At 48.9% G+C, this 18973-nt stretch overlaps 1 protein-coding gene and 1 long non-coding RNA gene across 6 annotated transcripts; one reads left to right on the top strand and one right to left on the bottom strand.

Annotated features, from left to right (window-relative positions):
- Window positions 1-269: 269 nt before the first annotated feature.
- On the bottom strand, window positions 270-6143 carry LOC147914732 (uncharacterized). 3 transcript variants are annotated; one of them, XR_015554942.1, is made up of 5 exons: window positions 6007-6143; window positions 5345-5386; window positions 5058-5234; window positions 4286-4382; window positions 270-430 (listed from the first exon to the last, which is right to left on the bottom strand). It is a non-coding gene; the product is annotated as an uncharacterized LOC147914732 (long non-coding RNA). The 3 variants fall into 3 exon arrangements; XR_015554944.1 differs by having other exon boundaries at window positions 5058-5215; XR_015554943.1 differs by lacking the exon at window positions 4286-4382.
- On the top strand, window positions 6037-10732 carry ANKRD33 (ankyrin repeat domain 33). Of its 3 annotated transcripts, XM_014786475.2 has the most exons (6): window positions 6037-6129; window positions 6307-6410; window positions 6740-6990; window positions 7189-7318; window positions 7496-7636; window positions 8680-10732. In XM_014786475.2, the coding sequence occupies exons 3-6, from the start codon at window positions 6826-6828 to the stop codon at window positions 9390-9392; spliced, it is 1149 nt and encodes a 382-aa protein (XP_014641961.1). In that variant the 5' UTR covers window positions 6037-6129; window positions 6307-6410; window positions 6740-6825; the 3' UTR covers window positions 9393-10732. The 3 variants fall into 3 exon arrangements, with proteins under 3 accessions (XP_014641961.1, XP_087298497.1, XP_014641963.1); XM_087442371.1 differs by lacking the exons at window positions 6037-6129; window positions 6740-6990 and having other exon boundaries at window positions 6226-6410; XM_014786477.2 differs by lacking the exons at window positions 6037-6129; window positions 6307-6410 and having other exon boundaries at window positions 6871-6990; window positions 7193-7318.
- Window positions 10733-18973: the final 8241 nt, after the last annotated feature.

The following is an 18973-nucleotide window of genomic DNA, read 5'->3' as shown; positions in this document are numbered from 1 at the left end:
GGAGACTGAGCTTTCCAAGAGACCAACACGGAAGCTGAAAGTCTTCTTCTGATCCAGCTTCAGCAGTCACACAGCATCACTTAAGTCACTACGACCAGCCAGATTTGAGGGAAAGGTAAATAGACCACCTCTCAGCAGGAGGACTGTCAAAGAACTTATGGCCATCTTCTATCTGCCACATTTGACAGATTCAAAATTCCAATAGTTCAAAGGACAGAGAGTAGCCAAGACACTGTTAAAGGAGGAAAATAAAATGGGAGTACTTGCCCCAGCAGATATCATGATTTATTTTAAAGCTACAGTAATTAGGACAGTGTGATTTTGGCCTTGGTATAGACAAACCAGGTGCCTTCTCTATGCTTCCTTCATCTTCAACACACGGCTTCTGCCTCATGGTCCACGATGACTGCTCTAGCGCCAGCCATAACTTCTGCAGCCAACAGGAAAGATGGTGGAAATGAGAAGTGCACACTCCTGTTGCATTATGGATACTTCTAGAAACTGAACACACCACCTCCACTTACACAGAGTCAGTTTAGGCCAGAGCTTAGTCACATGGTCATACTTACTTCAAGGATGGCTGGAAAATGTACTCTCTAGCTGGGTAGCCTGTGCCCAGCTAGAACTCAAGGGGGTTCTATTACATATAGCCCACAAACACACGAAGAGATCCAACATTATTAGTTATTACGGAAATGCAAATCAAGACCATAATAAGATACCACTTTACATCCTTCTAATTGGCAAAATTAAAAAGTCTGACAATATAAGTGTGGAAGAAGATTTAGACCCACGGGGTCTCTTTTACATTACTAGTTGGAGTCTAAATGGCACAAACAATTTGGAAAACAGTTTTGCATTATCTCCTAAAATTGTATAATTAAATGATTTTCGACTCAGCAATTCCACTCCTAGGTACACACTCAAGGAATATATACAATTGCATACACAATCATGCAAGAGTGTTCATAGCAGCACAATTTATAGTAGCAGAAACTTGGAAACACCCCAAATATCCATCAATAAGGCAGTGTGATAACTGTGATATAGTCACACGATAGAGTATTATAAAGCAACCAAGATGAATGGACCATAGCAACACACAACAATATGAATGAAATCTTAGCAATATACTATTCAGTGATGAAAGGAGACAGCAAAAGACTACATAAGGCATTATATCCTTTTAAATAAAATAACTAGCATTATAGATGTATACAGACAGTCCCTGACTTATGATGGTTCGACTTACAACTTTTCGACTTTATGATGGTGCAAAAGCGATATGCATTCAGTGGAAACCGTACTTCGAATTTTGAATTTGGATCTTTTCCTGGGTTAATGATACACGGTATGATACGCTCTCATGATGCTGGGCAGCGGCAGCAGCAGCAGCTCCCGGTCGGCCATGCAATCACGAGGGTAAACAAGCAATACACTTACACCCATTCTGTACCCACACAACCATTCTGTTTTTCACTTTCAGTATAGCATTTAATAAATTACATGAGATATTCAATGCTTTATTATAAAATAGATTTTGTGTTAGATGATTTTGCCCAATTGTAAGCTAATGTAAGTGTTTTGAGCACATTTAAGGCAGGCTAGGCTAAGCTATGATGTTTGGTGGGGTAGGTGTATTAAATGCATTTTCAACTTTCGATATTTTCAACTTATCATGAGTTTATCGGGATGTAACCACATCGTTAAGTCAAGGAAGATCATATATACATAATATGTTGGAAGGAATATCTAAAGGATACACTTGGAAGTAATATCTAAAGACGCAATAAAACAATGTATAAAGGAAAGCAACAAAATAATGGACATGAGATTCAGGATTATAGCTGCCTTGGGTGGGGAGAGGCAGGAGATACACTGGGGAAATCATGTTAAAATGTAGTGTATTGTCAAGTTCTAGCTTTTGTTTGGGGGGGGTGGTATTATGGGTGCATATTGCTTTATTAAAAGTAATTAACTAATAAACTAAACAAAAGTAGACAAATGAGAATATGTCATTAACTGGGGGTTGTCATTAATCTGATTCAGCGTATATGCGGTCTAAGAAAGAGAAAGAGAAAAAAATTGGGTCTGCATAAACAATAAGCAAGAAAAATAAGAGACTTGAGTTATAATAGCAAGAAAAACTACAAAGAATCTAGAAATCAACCTAACAGTGAATGTATAAGACCATTCTGGAGAAAAAATTTTAAGACTACTGAAGGACACAAAGGAAAACTTGAAAAATGGATAAATATATTATGTTCGTGGAGGAGAAAATTTAACATTGTGAGGCAGTAAATTTTCTCCAAATTAATCTATAAATTCAATGCAATTCTTATGAAAATGCCAGCAAAATTTTTTCTATTCAACAGGGGCTGGCCTTGTGGTAGCAGTTAAGTGCTCGCGCTCCGCTGCTGGCGGCCTGGGTTCGGATCCTGGGCATGCACCAAAGCACCGCTTGTCAGACCATGCTGTGGCGGCGTCCCACATAAAGTAGAGGAAGATGGGCACAGACGTTAGCTCAGGGCCAATCTTCCTCAGCAAAAAGAGGAGGATCAGCATGGATGTTAGCTAGGGCTGATCTTCCTCACCAAAAAAAAAAAAAAAAAAGAATTCAACAAACTTATTTGCCATTTTACATGAGAGAATAAAATCAATTTTGAAAAAGAAAATCAAAGACGGAGAACTCACCCTATCAGGTAGTCAGACAGACTACAAAGCTGGAGTAATAAAATCAGTGTTGCACTGGCACAGGAACAGTCTAATAAAATGATGTAAGAGAACTTAACATAAAACATCGAAGAGAACTCAAAGTTTACATAAGATAAAGATGACACTACAAATCAGGGGAAAGAGAATTGTTTAATAGATGGGGTTATCTCATTAACTGGAGAAAAACAAGGTTGGATCTTGCATTAGTCAGCTTGGGCTGCCATAACAAAATACCACACACTGGGTGGCTTAAACAACAGAAATTTATTTTCTCACAGTTCTGGAGGCCAGAAGTCCAAGATCAAGATGCCAGCAGGGTTGGGGTTTGGTAAGGACTCTCTCTTTGGCTTGTAGATGGCCATCTTCTCACTGTTTCCTAACATGGCCTTTCCACTGTGCTCACATGAGAAGGGGGGAGAGAGCAAGCAAGCTTTGGCATCTCTTCCTTTTCTCAAAAGGACAGCAGTCCTGTCAGATTAGGGCCCCACCCTATGACCTCATTTAATCTTAAGTACCTCCATAGATGCCCTATCTCCAAATACAGTCACATTGGGGGTTAGGTTTTCAACATACAACTTTTAGGGGGAACACAATTCAATCCATAACAGATCCCTTCCTCACACCATATATTAAAGTAAGTTCCAGATGGATTAAAGACTAAATATTAAAAACAAAACTGCAGGGGGCCAGCTCAGTGGTGTAGTGGCTAAGTTCGAGTGCTTTGCTTCGGCGGCCTGGGGTTCGCAGGTTCAGATCCCGGGTGTGGACCTACGCACTGCTTATCAAGCCACACTGTGGCAGGCATCCCACATATAAAGTAGAGGAAGATGGGCACGGATGTTAGCCCAGGACCAATCTTCCTCAGCAAAAAGAGGAGGATTGGCAACAGATGTTAGCTCAGGGCTAATCTTCTTCACCAGAAATAAATAAATAAATAAATAAATAAATAAATAAATAAATAAAATTGCAAGATTAATAAAAGAAATGAAGATCTTTGTGATCCTGGAATGGGAAATTCTTCTTAAACAAGACCCAAAAGCACCAAGTATAAGGAGAAATTTTGATGAATTTAACCACATCAAAATTCAACATTTCTTTCAATGAGGTTCACCACAGATAAAGCTAACAGAAAGGTTTATAAAGTTGACATTTCTAAAACCTATCTAACAATGGATTTATTATCTATGTTTTTAAATAATCTAGATAATAGATTATTTATTATCTAGATCATTAAAAGGAATTCATAAAAAATCAATAAGAAAAAGAGAGGAATATCCAACAGAGCATTGGACGAAGGCTACAAAGGTGATTCAAAGCAGGGGAAACAAGAACGGCTATCAGGTATGTGGAGAGAGGTGCACCTTATTGATAATTAGAAAAATCCAATGTAATGTAGTAATATCACTTTATAGTTCTGGACCATCAGATTGACAAAAATTAGAAGGCTGAATAATCACAAGTGTTGGCAGGATGTAGGGAGACTTTTCTGCACTGCTGGTGGGTATACTGCAAAATAGAGAGCAATCTGACAGTACCTGGTCAATAAGCATGTCTATGCCCTACGACCCACCTCTCTCTCGCAGGTCCACAGCCAGCTATGTACAAGGATGTTCACCACAGCGTTATTTGTAGTGGCAGGAAGTTGGAGGCAACCTAGGTGTCCATCACTGGAAGAGCAGATAAGTAAAATGTGATGGATGCACACTATGGAATTCTCTGCAGCAGTAAGAAGAGGAAAGAAAGAGGTAAATAAGTACGCCCCACATCTTTTATCAAGAGAGTAAAGACTTTTCCAGGAGCCTCACCCATCACACTGCTGCTTGCATTTCATTGGCGAAAGTTGTGTACATGGTTACACCTAACTAAAAGGTGACTAGAGAGAAGGGGGGTTATAGATAGGGATTGTGTCATCTAATAGCAATGTTTGACACATAATCCAGTAGATTTCTTCTAATGGCTGCACAGAACTCCATACGTGCATTCACCACATTCTACTGTGATAGCTAGAGGTTCAGCATCCATCTTGTAACCATGGGGAAGTCAGGAGACTCCCAGAGAAGGCCCTGATGTCATCAAGTTACATCAACACCAACAGCTTTTCATCCCTGAACTTTTTATCTTGTGTGAAGAATAAACTTTATTTGTTTAAGCCACATGTATCAGTTAGGGTTCACTTGCAGACAGCAGAAATAAATCTGTCTAGTTCAAACACAAGGAGATGGAGAAGCAGGCTCTAGGTCCAGGAACGACTCCCAGCTTTGAGAGGCACATGACCCCCCCCCTGTGATTGGGAAAACAACAGTCACTCCTACAGGAAGCTGAGAAATCAGGAAGCTGCTCACCAGAGCCCCACTGCATCTGTCATGATCCGTGACAGCAAAACGGATGTCCCGTGCTATTCAGCTCTGTTCCAAATTTATGTCTTGCACAAGAGCAGAGCCTAGGTCACAGATTCCTAGCTCCACGGCATCTGGGAAGTGTCGTGTTAGCTTTCCAGCTTCTGCAGTTCAAAAGAAACACTAAAAGAGGATTTGGATTGAAGCTGAGCAGCCAGTCTACACCAGCCACCAACCACGAGGTCGGCTTCTGGTTACTGACAACCAAAGGCACTCCCAGCCTATCCACTTACCCCGCACAGAAAGCAGCAAGGACAGATCTCCAAAACAGAGCGCTGAGTGAGAAAAACAAACAGATGAGCTCTGTAACACAATTCTAAGGTGTTAGCTAAAACATACACAAATCAACACTACCTTTTTCAATGAAACGTGTATTTTCAAGCATATATAACTGCTGATTGGTAAAGAAAAACAGGAGAACGGGCTGTAGGGATCAGTGATGAAACAGATTAAATAAAGTAAAATAATACACGAGAGAGATCTTGTACTGTCTGACGGCGCGAGTGATATAAACAGGAATTTGATTGGTTCAATTTTCTACACCTAAGGTCCAAAACCAATCCATTAAATTTAATATTAATTTAAAGAATAATTTAAAATAATTTATTATTTAATAATAATTATAAACAAATAATTTAATTTAAATAATTTACTTTAGATATTGATGCAATTTAGTATTTCACATTTAATTTACCACACCAAAACTAGTCCATTGAACTTAATATGTCATAATTTCTGTACTCCTAATTAGGCAATTTTTTCTGTTTTAATTTCCCCAGAACTTCAAAAAATAGGTCCAGGTGACCCCTGGGAGCACCGCCCCCGTGTTCTGAGTCCCAGCCCCCAGGAAGCGAGCTGTCTGCGCTCGCACCCTCTGTCACGCCCGCCCCCTCACCAAGCTCCGCTCCGCCAAACGGAAGGGACTTCGGGCTTTCGGCGCTGGGCTCGGAGATCTCACGATCCTTCCATCCTCCAAGCGTCTGTTTCTGGTGCAGCGGGTCTCCCCAGAAGGCGGAAGGTGGGCGCGTTGGGGTAGAGAAGGGTCGTACTCTCAGAGCCGCCCCCGCGAGGGCGGAGCCGCCCGCAGCGGGCCCAGCCCACTCTGGGCAGGATCGTGGGGCGGGTCTCGGCGGCTCCGAGAGGAGAGCCCCCGCCCCTCCCGGCCCCCCATCCTTACTAACCCGGCTTGATCCAGCTCAGCTCCGGCTGTTTGCAGCGGCTCCTCCCGTAAGTCCGGCCATCTGTTACCTGCGTTCCGCCTGGGGAGAGATTGTCCCGTCGGGCCGCCCCGGAGACCCGGTGAGTGTGCTCCCGGGAGTCTGGGGGGTGCTGTGGGGCCCCAGCAATAACTGCCTCCTAGGCCCCTCCAAAGCCAGGTAAGGTCCCTGGCAAAAAGAAGACCTCCCTCTCCTTGAGTCTCACTGGATCCTCACTTCAGTGAACCCCTCTGCCCTCTTAGGGCTCCTGCAACTCGGCCTCCCTCCGCGGCTCATCCTCTCTCAAAGGTGGATGGGGAGGGACACCCGGGAAAAGGCTTTCCCCGGGGCAAGGGTTGGGAGAATTGCAGCTGCTGGGACCCCTCCCTGGGATCCAGGGAGACACTGTCCCCCCTCCATTCTGTGTTATAGATGCCAACTGCGTGAGGAGGGGGGACTCGCCTTCTTGCCCCCAGGTGGACGAGGAGGAGCTGCCACTGCTGAGGGGAGGGCTGGACATGTCTGAGGCACTGTCCTGCCCCTGCAATGAGACCTCTGCCCCAGGCTGCAGACTGGGGGCCCTGTACTGGGCCTGTGTCCGCAATGACCCTGCCCAGCTCCAAGCCATGCTGGATGATGGGGTCTCCCCAGAAGAGGCCACTCAGGTGGACGGCAATGGGAGGGTGAGCTACCCCGGATGCTTCCCAGGACGGCTGGGGCAGCTCTGTGTCCCCACTGCACCCTCCTGATCTGATTCCCTGAGAGAGTTTCAGGGTCAACACCCACTGCCTGGGTCCTCAGGTGGAAAGAGGGGTGGGTGGGACAGCTCTGGGACAGATGTGGGTTTAGAGGGCACAGGGGCTGAGCTGCCCCTCCCCCAGACAGGCCTCATGGTCGCATGCTACCACGGCTTCGAGAATGTTGTGGCCCTGCTCAGCCGCTGCCCTTTCCTGGATGTGAACCAGCAGGACAAAGAAGGGGACACAGCCCTCATGCTGGCCGCCCAAGCAGGTGTGAGGCTGCCGACCCTACCCTCCGCAGCTTCCCCCATTCAGACAGGGCCACAGCCCCCCACTTTTTGCCTGATGTTCTCCCACCCCCAACTCTGCCATGTTGGGTGGAGGGTGGGTTTGGAGCTTCATCACACCCTTTTCTGATGAGCCAAGCTCTACCCTTGGTGCCCTGCAGGCCACGTGCCTCTGGTGAGTCTCCTGCTCAACTACTACGCGGGCCTGGACCTGGAGCGCCGGGACCAGCGGGGGCTAACTGCGCTGATGAAGGCTGCCATGCGGGACCGCTCTGAATGTGTGGCTGCCCTCCTCATGGCAGGTGCATAGAGCCTGGACTGGGATGGGTGGCCTCCAGTCCCTCCCCCAAGCCTCCCCACCAGACACTGTCAGCTGTGATAGTTGCAGAGAGGAGAGAAGTGGAGATGGATTATCAATCTAGGCTGACTTCCTGGAAGAGGGGAGTGTGCTTGGGCCTCTCACAATCAACAAAGTCCAGCTATTGATAGCTCTATTTACATGGTGAATGGCGTGCCCAGTAAAGAAAGCTTGGGAGGATAAACTGGACAAAATGGAAAATCTAAAACAAAAGAGGCTGGTGTCTGGAACCAGAGTCTCGGGTCTAGTCCTTGCTCTGCACTAGCTGAGTGACCCTGGGCAGAGGGCTTCCCTCCTTGGGCCTCATCAGGCCATGGGTGTTGGCCTTCTTTGGGATGACTCCAGCTCTGACAAGCCAGGGCTCCAGGGACACAGTGATGTGTCGTTGAGGTGTGTGGAGTTGATCTGAGGTGAAGTCCACACCACCCCTGGAGTCAGGGGTCCTCATTATTCCCTGAGGTGGGCTGCCCTCTGTTGGTCCTGGTCTCCAGCCTTTCCCATCCTCATCCTAGCAGACTAGGTTTGCAGAGCTCTGCACTCCCTCCTTTATTGCAGAGTGACTGCTACTCCCCAGCCCCCAGGATTAGAGGGGTGTGGTGATGAAGAGAACCGGTGGGAACCAGCAGGACCCCCACCTGCCCCAGAGGGTGCAGCTCGGGTCTCCCCCTGTCCTGGGCAACCTGTACACCACCCCTCTGGTCAGCTCCTTGGTTCAGGAGGTCCCTATTCTGCTCCAGGTCTGGAGACCCCCAAGAGGTCTCTCTGAAGTCTTCTGCTCTCTCTGGACTTCAGTTTTCTTCTTCAGTCTTAAACAGGAGGTTGGGATTTGGGGCTGGGACTGTCCCTGGGCTGTGGCCACTCAGAGCTCGCAGATTCCAGCCGCAACAGGATGGGACTCTATGGTTTTGAATCTAACCCAATCAGTCCTGCCCTTCTGCAAGTCGCCAATCCTTGTCCCACCCCACGTCACCCCGTGTGCCCCGCCAGGTGCTGACCTGACAGTGGTGGATCCTGTTCGAGGCAAGACAGCCCTGGAGTGGGCAGTGCTGACCGACAGCTTTGACAGCGTGCGGAGGATCCGGCAGCTGCTGCGGCGGCCCCAAGTGGAGCAGCTCAGCCAGCATTACCAGCCCGAGTGGCCAGCCTTGCCCGGGCTCGTGGCCCAGGCCCAGGCCCAGGCTGCCCCATCTCTCCTGGAGCGACTACAGACCACCTTGAGCCTCCCCTTTGCCCAGTCTCCTCAGGAGGGGGGTGTCCTGGACCACCTTGTGACCGTCACAACCAGCCTGGCCAGTCCCTTCCTCACCACAGCCTGCCACACCCTGTGCCCTGACCAGCCACCTACACTGGGCACCCGAAGCAAGTCTGTGCCAGAGCTGCTGGGCACCACCCCGCCCCCTCCTCCAGCGCCCCAGCCCCCCCAGGTAGTCTCTGGCCCCCGTATCTTCCTCCCCTACCAGAGCCCTCAGGGTGTGTTAAGCATGTGCCCTCAGTGGCTACAGCCCAGGGACGGTACCAGCCCCAGGCCCCAAGCCCCCAAGATCCTCCTCTCCAAGGCCCCCTCATCTCCCTGGCAGTGCAAGCTGAAGCCCAGGCCTTCAGGGCATCGAATGCTGGCCCTTCCTGTCTGGAGATACCAGGAACTCAGGATGGAGAGGAGGAGGCAGGAGGAGGAGAAGAGCCAGGGGAAGATGGGCTAGGCCGGGCTGGGAGCAGGTAATCAGGCCCCTCCCTTGGGCGCCTTTGCCCTCTAGAGCCCCTTCTGCCTTCCTGTCCCTCTCTGTCTAAGTGACTCTACTCTCAGCCTATGGACGAGGTTATTCATACGGCATTGTTTGCAACAGTAAAAGAGTGGAAACAACCTAAGTGTCCATCAGTAGGGGATTGGCTAAATTGATTATGGGTATAATTACTTCATACCCATATGATGTATTCTATACAGTGGTAAAACAAGCATAAGGAAGCTCTTTATGTTCTGATATGAAACTGTCTTTGAGACGAATTAGGTGAAAATAACCAAGGGGTGGAACAGTATGTATGGCATGCTACTATTTGTCAAAGTAAAATTTGCACCAAGATAAACTTGACTAATACAAATATATAGTGGTACCAAGATTTATTTAACTACTTAATGAATGAACCAGCAGGATGGATCAAAGGAAGAAATGAAAAACCATTATTGACAGTCAGTGGAAAAAAGAATGCTGGAATAAGATTGCAAAGTTAGGTACAAAAAAGTTAATTCCTACCTGGCAACAAAACCATAACTGTTTTTTTTTTTTTAACCAGACAAAAATAATTTGCTATTTCTCAAGGTTAACTTCTTAACTTTATAGCGTCTGGGCCCCAATCAATAGTAAATAGTATGTCAGCAAAGTTACTTCCCCTAGATGACCCATAGGTGGGGTTATTGGCTAATGGTCTAAAATATCTTTGAAAGGCCATTTAGTAATTTTTGCGTGTGCCTTATTTCCAGGTTTTGGATATTTTTTCTTAACACATTTGTTGCATAAATATATTTGCTTGTTCATTCATAATAATAAAGGCAACCACTTATAAGGTGCTTGCTATATACGTTAATACATTCAACACTCACAATAATGCTATGAGGATCTTTGAGGACACAGGGCACAGAGAGGGTAAGGAATTGCCGAGGCTCACACGGCTAGAAACTGGCAGAGATCAAGATTGAGAGCCAGCCATCCAGTTGTGGAGCCAGACTCAACACTAAGCCATGCGGCCTCACTGGAACCTCCCTGGAAAGAAACATGGAGGTTGTCTCTGGAAGAAGACCATGCAGCTGATCAAGGGTGGAAGGCAGACTTTTCACTGAATATCTTTTTGGACCTTTTGACTTTTTAAAAAAATAAACTTAATTTTTAGAACAGTTTTAGATTTACAGAAAAGTTGTGAAGATGGTTCAGAGAGCTCCCATATACCCCACACCCTAGTTTCCTCTATTATTAACATGAGTATAGTACATTTGTAACAATTAATGAACCCATATTAATACATTATTATTAATAAAGTCCGTACTTTATTCAGATTTCCTTAGTTTTTTACCTAATGTCCTTTTTCTGTCCAGAATTGCATCCAGGATACCACATTACATTTAGTTGTCATGCCTCTAGATTCCTCTTGACTGGGACAGTTTCCCAGATTTTCCTTGTTTGTGATGGCCTCGACAGTTTTGAGAACTGGTCAGTATTTTGTAGCACATCCCTCCAGTGGGATTTGTCCGCTGTTTTTCTCAATAAGATGAGGGTGATGGGTTTTCAGGAGGAAGACCACAGAGGTGACGGCCATTCTCATCACGTCATCACGTACTATGAACGTGACTTATCACGGTTGAGTCAACCTCGAGCACCTGGTGGAGGTCGTGTTTGTCAGGTTCCTCCTCTGTAAGTTGCTCTTGCCCTGTTTCTATATTGTACTCTTTGGAAGGAAGTCACTCTGTGAACCCACACTAAAGGAGTGGGCAGGTACACTCCATCTCCTTGGGGGGGGTATCCACATAAATTGTTTGGAATTTTTCTGTACAGAATATTTTGAATTTTTAGTCATGTATTACCAAATTTTGAAAAATTAATAAATCTGCTCTTTGAATAGGGGATCTCACACACACACACTGAGGTGACAACACTATTAGGGTTGACGATGTGCCCTTTCTCCCAGAGGGTTCTGAAGGCAGCTATGGTGGACTGGAGTGGGTTCAAGACTAACTTTGCCTTTTCCCACCTGTGTGATCCTGAATAAGGCTCTTAAGTTTCTCGTGCCTCCGTTTTCTCCTCTGTTAAATGGGGGAAAGATTCGTTAGATAATATTGGTAAACTGTAAACTGCTACCAAGAGTTGAGGTGCTATGGAAGGGCCCTGGGGAATCGAGTCTGAGTGAGCTGCCTCAGGGCCTCTGGGGCGGAGCTAGAGTTCCTTCCTTCCCACCCAGCCCTGGCATCGGGCATGACAGACAGGGAAAGAAACTACATCTACACGTTCCAAGAAACTACGTACTTGGAACAGCACTGTGGTCACATGCTTTGGCCTGGGAGTTGGCCTGTGACCTTGGGCAAGTTACTTAAACTTTCTGAGCCTCAAGGCTCTCATGTAGAGAAGGGAGGTGATAATAGCATGTTCACATGGGGCTGTTGTGAGAATTCAGTGAGATAATGCTGCACGTCGCAGTGCCTGGCTTTGTTAATATCATCATTATTCTATTTAATCCACAACCTTCCTATTTTATGGCTGAAGAGACTGGGGCTATGAAGGTTAAGCGACTTGCCCAAAGTAGCCAGCTGGAAAGTGGCTAAGTGACGCGTGGAGCTCAAGTCTGTGACCCTCCACAGCGTGTATCCTTTCCACTGCAGCTCATGGGCTCTACCCACAGCCTGGTTCCCTGGTTCTCTGAGTCTCTCCCTCCCACTTCCAAAGGCTTGAGTCTTACAAGGGCGCAGGGGTGACCAGGGCATCTTCAGGGCCAGAGAACCAGCCTTCTGTGGCTCTCTCTCTCCAGCTGGGTTGGGATGGATCTAAGGCCGGGAGGCTCAATGGGTGGTAACACCGGGGCCCGGGTCAGATAACACTTTCCAGCAGAGGGAGCCTCTCCACCCTGGAGAAGACCCACCCCTCCAGCCCTGGCCATCTCCAGGGCAGCTAGAGTCCCAGGTCTGCAGTGCAGTAATTCCTCCTCCCAGGCGGATCCATCTCCCTCTAATCCTCTAACAGCTCCTGACAGCCTTTCAGGCACCGGAGGGGAGAGGAGCCTGTGTATGCAACTCGGCCTGTGCTGCCCAAAGTCAACCTCTCTACTCACAGCCTGGCTTCTCCCCAGTCCCCACAGCTCCTGAGGCTTCCAAACTGCGTCCTTGTCAGCAGAAGCCAAGGGACCCAGCACGAGGCCCCCGGCTGTGCAGAACACAGGCCACAGGGAAGCTGCCCTGCCTCAGCCGACAGACCTAGGGCTGAATCCCAGCCCCGCCTCTTACCATCTCTGTGCCCAGGGACCTCTCCCAGCCTCCGTCTGCCCATTCATAACATCAAATGGTGATAACAGATAATCGCTACTTCCCAGGGTTGCTGTGCAGCTAAGCAGTGAGAGGGATGTGAGGCGCAGAGCCGGCCTGGCACGCGGTCAGCGCCAGTAAACAGCAGCCTTTGTTACTGCGCTGAGCGGCAGCGGGGAGGAAACTGCCAAGGGGGCAGCTCTGTGGAGGAGGCCAGCAGACGTGTCCTTGAAACCCCACGGCCTCCCCTGTGATTCTAGGATCCTATTCTGGTGGACCCTGAAGTGAAAACACACACATATCTCAGGCAGCCTTTTCAGACCAGCTCCTGCACAGTTCTGCGCCCCCAAGCCCAGGCACACCCCCGGCCCACTCTCCATCACTGCAGCACCCATGGCCAGCCAACCTGTCCCCTGTGTGTGCATGTGTCCACCCCCTCACTCTGGCGGACAGGGCGCTCTGAGAGAAGGGACAGCAAGGTTGGCTGTTCTGATACACACTGAGATGTCAGCCAGGCTTGTGGGGACTCCTGGGGTACCCTCCTCTCACTTCTGCCCCTGGCTCGATGCTGGCTGATACAGGCTCAATAAATGTATATAGAAGAGAACTTGATGTCAGGCTCCACCGAGGTCCGGGATGCTTAGAGGGGCCTTTATGGTCTTCCTTCTCATCTCAGGGGCTGCCCTGGTTCCAGGAGTGGCAGTGTCCCTGGTTATTCTAGGGCATGCCCTGGGAAACCCCTGTTAGGTCAAGAGAAGGCGAGGGAGTAATATATGTGGGAGGACAGGAGGACACGTGGGGACTCATTGGTTCATGTCTTCTTTTCCCCACAAGGGCACCTGGGCAGGAGTCCCTCCTCTCCAGCAGTCATCTTTTCTAGATGGTTGAAAACATCCACGCATCTTCCACCACACTTATCACCAGGCCAGCCGTGCCCCTCCTCAAGCTTTCCCCTCCATGTCCCCAGTCTGCTCCTCGCCCTGACCTCTCAGGACTTTTCTCCTGTCAGATGTCAGCCAGCCACACTGAGAACCTGTCCAGCCAGGGTTCATGCAGACAATCTGACCTGCTCACCTCTCTCCTTTGCCTCAGAGGGATCGTGGCTTTTCACGGTTAAGGAAGACACCGCAACTGAAGGGAGGGCTGGAGGGCAAGGCTTGCGGTTGGATGGACTCTGAAACTTTGGCCGCACACAGGCAATGTCACATGCAGACACACGGTCAACCAGGGTCCCACAGGGACCCTCAGAGTCACAGGCACAGAAGTGCACACAGGCCCATTGGCCCAGAAACTCCTAGTCACACACAGAGAGGCCCCACACACAAGCACGCATAAACACATCCCATCCCACAGGGACACAAACACACAGACTCGCTGACAAAGGAAAAACAAAGACAGGTCCCCCCGCCCTGGGGTTCCTGGCCCATCTGGCTCTACCCCCTGACACTCTGCGTTCCCCCAGCCATCCAGCTCCGCACGTTGCTCGTGTGATTGGGGTGGAAGTTGCAGAGTCTGTCTAACCATTTGGAACAGGAGGTGGGGGGTGAGGGAGGGCCAAGCCTCACCTCAAGTCCTGCTTTTAGACCTAGGTGTCTTCCTTCGCTGTGAAAAGCCACGGTCCCTCTGAGGGAGAGGAGGGAGATGAGCAGGTCAAAACCTAAATCCTGTTCTATGGCTATTTACTCCAGACAAGCCTTGGATACCCCCGACCCCGATCCCCTACATCCACACCAGGGATCTGTCTTGGGGAACAAGGGGCAGAGGCCTGTGGACCAGGGGGTCCTGGAGATGAGGGCATGCTAAGGGCCCTCTGTACCAGGCGCTCTGGTGCTGGGGAGGGCAGAGTCTGGGCACGGATGCCGGAGGGGCAGGAAAGGGCAGGATTTATGGCATTTCCCTTCCAGCTGGAAACAAAGGCAGATTCCTGTGTCCAGCTCCAGCAATCCGGTCCCACCCACCCGGGTGGCTGGAGCTGAAGGAAATCCCACTGGCCTCTGGCCTCACCCGGCCACCCAGCCCCTCTTTCAAACAATCTCTGTCCCAGCCCGGGCCATTACCAACTCTCAAATCCTGGGGACCCCCTCCTTGTCCAAATCCAAGTCTTCCCCATTGGCGATGGTGCCCTTAGCCCCTCAGATTCTCTCCCCAGGCAGCAAGAGTTCCCTCAGCACCACCCAAGAGTCTGCCAACCCCCCATCCCCTTGCGGGCCAACACCACCCACCCTCACTCCAGCAAACTCAGGTCCTGAGTTCTTTAGAGTAGGCAAAAGTCTGGATGCCTCTAGGAACACCTGTGCCATCCAAAATGCTCAGCAAGGCCCTCAAGGCATCTCCACCATCCTGAGTCTCAACTGAACATCCCCCAATAACAAGATGGTTCACCTCAGCCAGTTGACACATATTCCTCTATCGCAGCAAAACTGCAGCTCTAGCAAAGGGTGGGGGTGCCAGCATCCTCAACTAGTGAAGAGTCAAGAGATACTGTGTGATACTAATAGGACAGGATCTAAAGGTATATTACTTAAATTTACAAAATAGTAACATCATGACCAATAATTAGGAGGGAGAGAGAAGGGAGAGAATCTAAATGACCTAAATTCTGAAGCTTTTAAATCTAGAGATAGCAGAAAGACAAATATTGCATGGTATCACTTATATGTGGAATCTAAAAAAGTCAAACTCATAGAACAGAGTAGAAAAGTGGTTGCCAGGGGCTGGGAGGGTGTAGGAAATATGGAGAGGTTGGGAAAGGGTACGAACTTTCAGCTGTAAGATGAATAGGTTCTGAGGATCTAATGTAAAACATAGTGACTATATTTGACTACATATTGATAACACTGTATTGTGTCATCGAAATTCACTAAGAAAGTAGAACTTAAATGTTCTCACCAAAAAAAAGGTAACTATGTGAGGTGATGGATGTGTTAATTAATGAGATGGTGGAATCCTTTCACAATGTATATGTATATCAAATCACCACGACGTATACTTTAAATAGCTCACGATTTTATTTGTCAATTATACTCAATAAAGCTGAAAAAATCTGGAGGTAGCAGTATAAACATATTATTTAGAGTTGTCGAAGTCAATGTCAGAGGAACAAATAGCTGAGACTTTGAGAAGTGGGTTGGCCTCAGCAAGAGAGGTACAGTCCCTTCTCATTATCAACTCTTCTGCAGAATCTTATTTATTGATTTTATCTCATGCTGATTCGAGATTTCTTTGATTTTTTTTCAGAACGGCTGCCTCACACTTTGAAGGCCCTGCAGTAGCTGCCCCTTCATCTGTATCACAACCCCTCCGGTGGCTGTTAGAAGGGTCACCATTTAGCACTCAGTCAGGAAATGAAGCCGCTGTCCCACAGGTGAGCCTCCGGTCTCCCGAGGCCCAATTCATCCTCTTTTTCCTACCCCACAGCTCGGCCTCCTTCCCTTAAAACGAACCAGTCATCCGTGTGGGTTTTACGGCTGGTGGAGGACTCGCACAGATATTTTGCGTTTATTCTGAGAATGTGGTAGAGAAGGCATCATCAGCCCCTTCTTACAGCTGAGGCTCACACACAGAAGCTCTGACTCCAAGCTTGGGCCCTTTCCGCTCTCTCTCCTCTTCCTCCAGTGGTGGGGCCTGTTTGGTGGAGGAGAGTCAGAGCCTCAAGGAGGCAAGTAGGGAGGGCCATCCAGAGGTCACTGGCCTGATGGGGAGGAGGCGGCACTGAAGCAGCTTCTCCACAGAGCCCAGGTTGCATGCCAGGCTACCCCGAGGTGTCGTGTGGGCACCGTCTCATCTCAGACTCCTGCTCCAACATGCCCCTTCCACAAGAGCTTCTTTCCTGAGACGAATCATCCTGAGGGCTCAGGTTTGAGCAAGGAGCGGATGAACTCATCCAGGGACACCCTGGGGGAGCCGGAGAGGAAGAGGAAGGTGACTCGGTGGCTGACTCCCGTCTGCCAGCCTCTTCCTGAGGTACTGGGCAGAGCTCTGGCTGCTCCCACCCTCCCCAAACCTTGGCATCACCAAATTGCCTTTTTACCTGGGCTGTGGTGTTGGGGCTAGGGACCTGATAGTTTCCTGAATCTCAGAGCCAAAGAAGATCATATAAGACCTGGAGGGACCTTCGGGAATATCAGGTCTAAGCCTCTCAGTGTACAGAGGAGGAAACGGAGGCCCAGAGAGGTGATCCAGGGCTGGAACCCAGGCCCCACGACCCCTGGTTTACTGCTCTCCTCGGGACACCAGGGTGCCTTGTGCCCTGAGCTGAAGGAGACCTAAAGAGGTCACTTCCTCTCCCTCTTCCTCCAGGCAAAACTCAGGCTGCATCCAGCCCACCAAGCTGAGACTCTGTATTGAATAGGTGGATAAACGGAATTCACAGATATCTGTCCTTCTCCCACAAGGGAGACCCACAGTTCTTCCTCCTGGGGTACCCTGTTCTACTGTCTTCTTGTTTCTCACATCTGAAAAATCCCTAGGTTGTCTAATCTAAATCTCCCACTCTGCTATTTTAGTGGAGCAAAGCCCAGCTCACCGTCTGCTAATTTTCCTCCCTTGCTGTTTCTTCCTACTCATCCTAATGCAGAACCAGCTACACACTTTGTGGGGCCCAGTGCAAAATGAAAATGCTGAGTCCTTTGTTCAAACATCATGAAGAATGCTCTGCAACAGCAGAGCATTAAACCAAGCAGGAGCCCTGTGTGTCTGCACAGGTTGAACACCCATGAAGCTGGCCCCGCCCTCATGTCAAGAGCAATGCTTCAACTCCGTATTCATATCTGGTTCTGAAAGGTCAAGTTGTCCATTCTCCTGCCTTCATGCAGACTCCATGTCACCTGCCTTCCACAAGTGAGATCTCCTTGTGGTTTACCACACACACCCTTCCCAGGATCTCCAGGCCTCTGCTTCATACGCCGCTGGGAAATCCTTCTGAATATCTAAATCTAAATCTCAAGTCCTTTGGGCCTGTTTCCTCTTGTTCTGTCCTCACTGATTTTGGGGAACAGCTGGTTCTTCTGAGTAATTAATTCTTGTCAACTTGGACACAGTCTGTAATTCCTTCTCCCTTTCCTCATTGGGTTCCATCTCCATTGGGCTTTCTCCAACTCTCTGTCCCTCCTCGGAGGCCTTCCTGAGATTCTCTTCGTGCTGTGGAAGGCATGGGGTTCAAGAAGCCCCAAAGAGCACCAGTTAGGGTCCAGAGGGCTCAGCGCTCCGGGAGGTGGAGGAGACCCAGCATTGACAAACAGCCCATCCCCCACCAGGCCCTGTCTTCCTCCTCCAAACCCTACTCTTTTATCTGTTTCATGAGCCTTTCCCAGATAAAGTCCCCCATCCCCACTGACGCTCAGCTCGTGTCCATCCCGTCGTTGCTGTTCTCAGTGTGTGTCTCAGACTGAATGCTTCCCTTGGGGAAGCCCCCACTTCCGCCTCCCAGGACAGAGATCCCCGGGCTGGAGAGGTTTATCAGAAGCCATAGCAGGGCCGGGGGGAGAGTGGGTCTGGACGATGGACAGGCGGCCACACTCCCAGTTCTCCAGCTAATACAGTGCCGAAGTGGCCGCTATAATCTGAAAGAGCAGATACTGTAATCCCATAGTACTTCCTATTGGCTGCAGGACACAGTTCTGTCCTGACACTGAAAGTTGGGTGTGCCCTGGTTCTGGAATTCACAATGCTCACAAGTTGTGAAGCAGCTGCCGGGTGGGGGCTGGGGAGCATCTCAGCAGAGGAAGTGAGGTCAACAATTGATGCCTGTCTGAGCCTTTAGCCATTGTCTCCCCCAGCCTCTATTCCTGTCAACGGGCGGGGGGCTCTGGCCCATCTTACAGAATCCCCATATTAGAGCAAGACACCTCAGAGGTCTGCTCCTGCTCCTAATACCCACATCTTTCCACTTGGCTCTGAGGCCACCCCTTCCCCAGCCTTATCATTTATTAAATAAACATTTTCATTGAGGGCCTACCTGTGTTAGGCTCAGCCAGCCAGCATTTTCGCTATGAACTGAGATAGGCATCATTTCCCTCCATTCTCCCAACCTTATGAGGCTGGCTCTGTTTATTATGCCCATTTAGCAGATGGGGGACTGAGGCATGGAGAGGTGTCACTTGTCTAAGGCAACTGGTCCGGATTCCCTGACTTACAGGGTCTTTGTGGATAACCAGGAGGCTAGGAATAAAACCATAAAACAGGAGTCTTGCCTTCAGGGTGCTCACAGTGGTTGGAGCAAATGATGTCAGGGCTCCGAGTCTGTGCACAGGCATCAGGAGGAAGACTTTGTTTCTCCCCGGG

Source organism: Ceratotherium simum, chromosome 17 (assembly GCF_057802395.1).
Source record: "Ceratotherium simum simum isolate JZ-2026a chromosome 17, ASM5780239v1, whole genome shotgun sequence".
NCBI classification, from domain to species: domain Eukaryota; kingdom Metazoa; phylum Chordata; class Mammalia; order Perissodactyla; family Rhinocerotidae; genus Ceratotherium; species Ceratotherium simum.
Note: the sequence above shows the minus strand (reverse complement) of the source record. Positions and strands in the feature narration are given on the sequence as shown.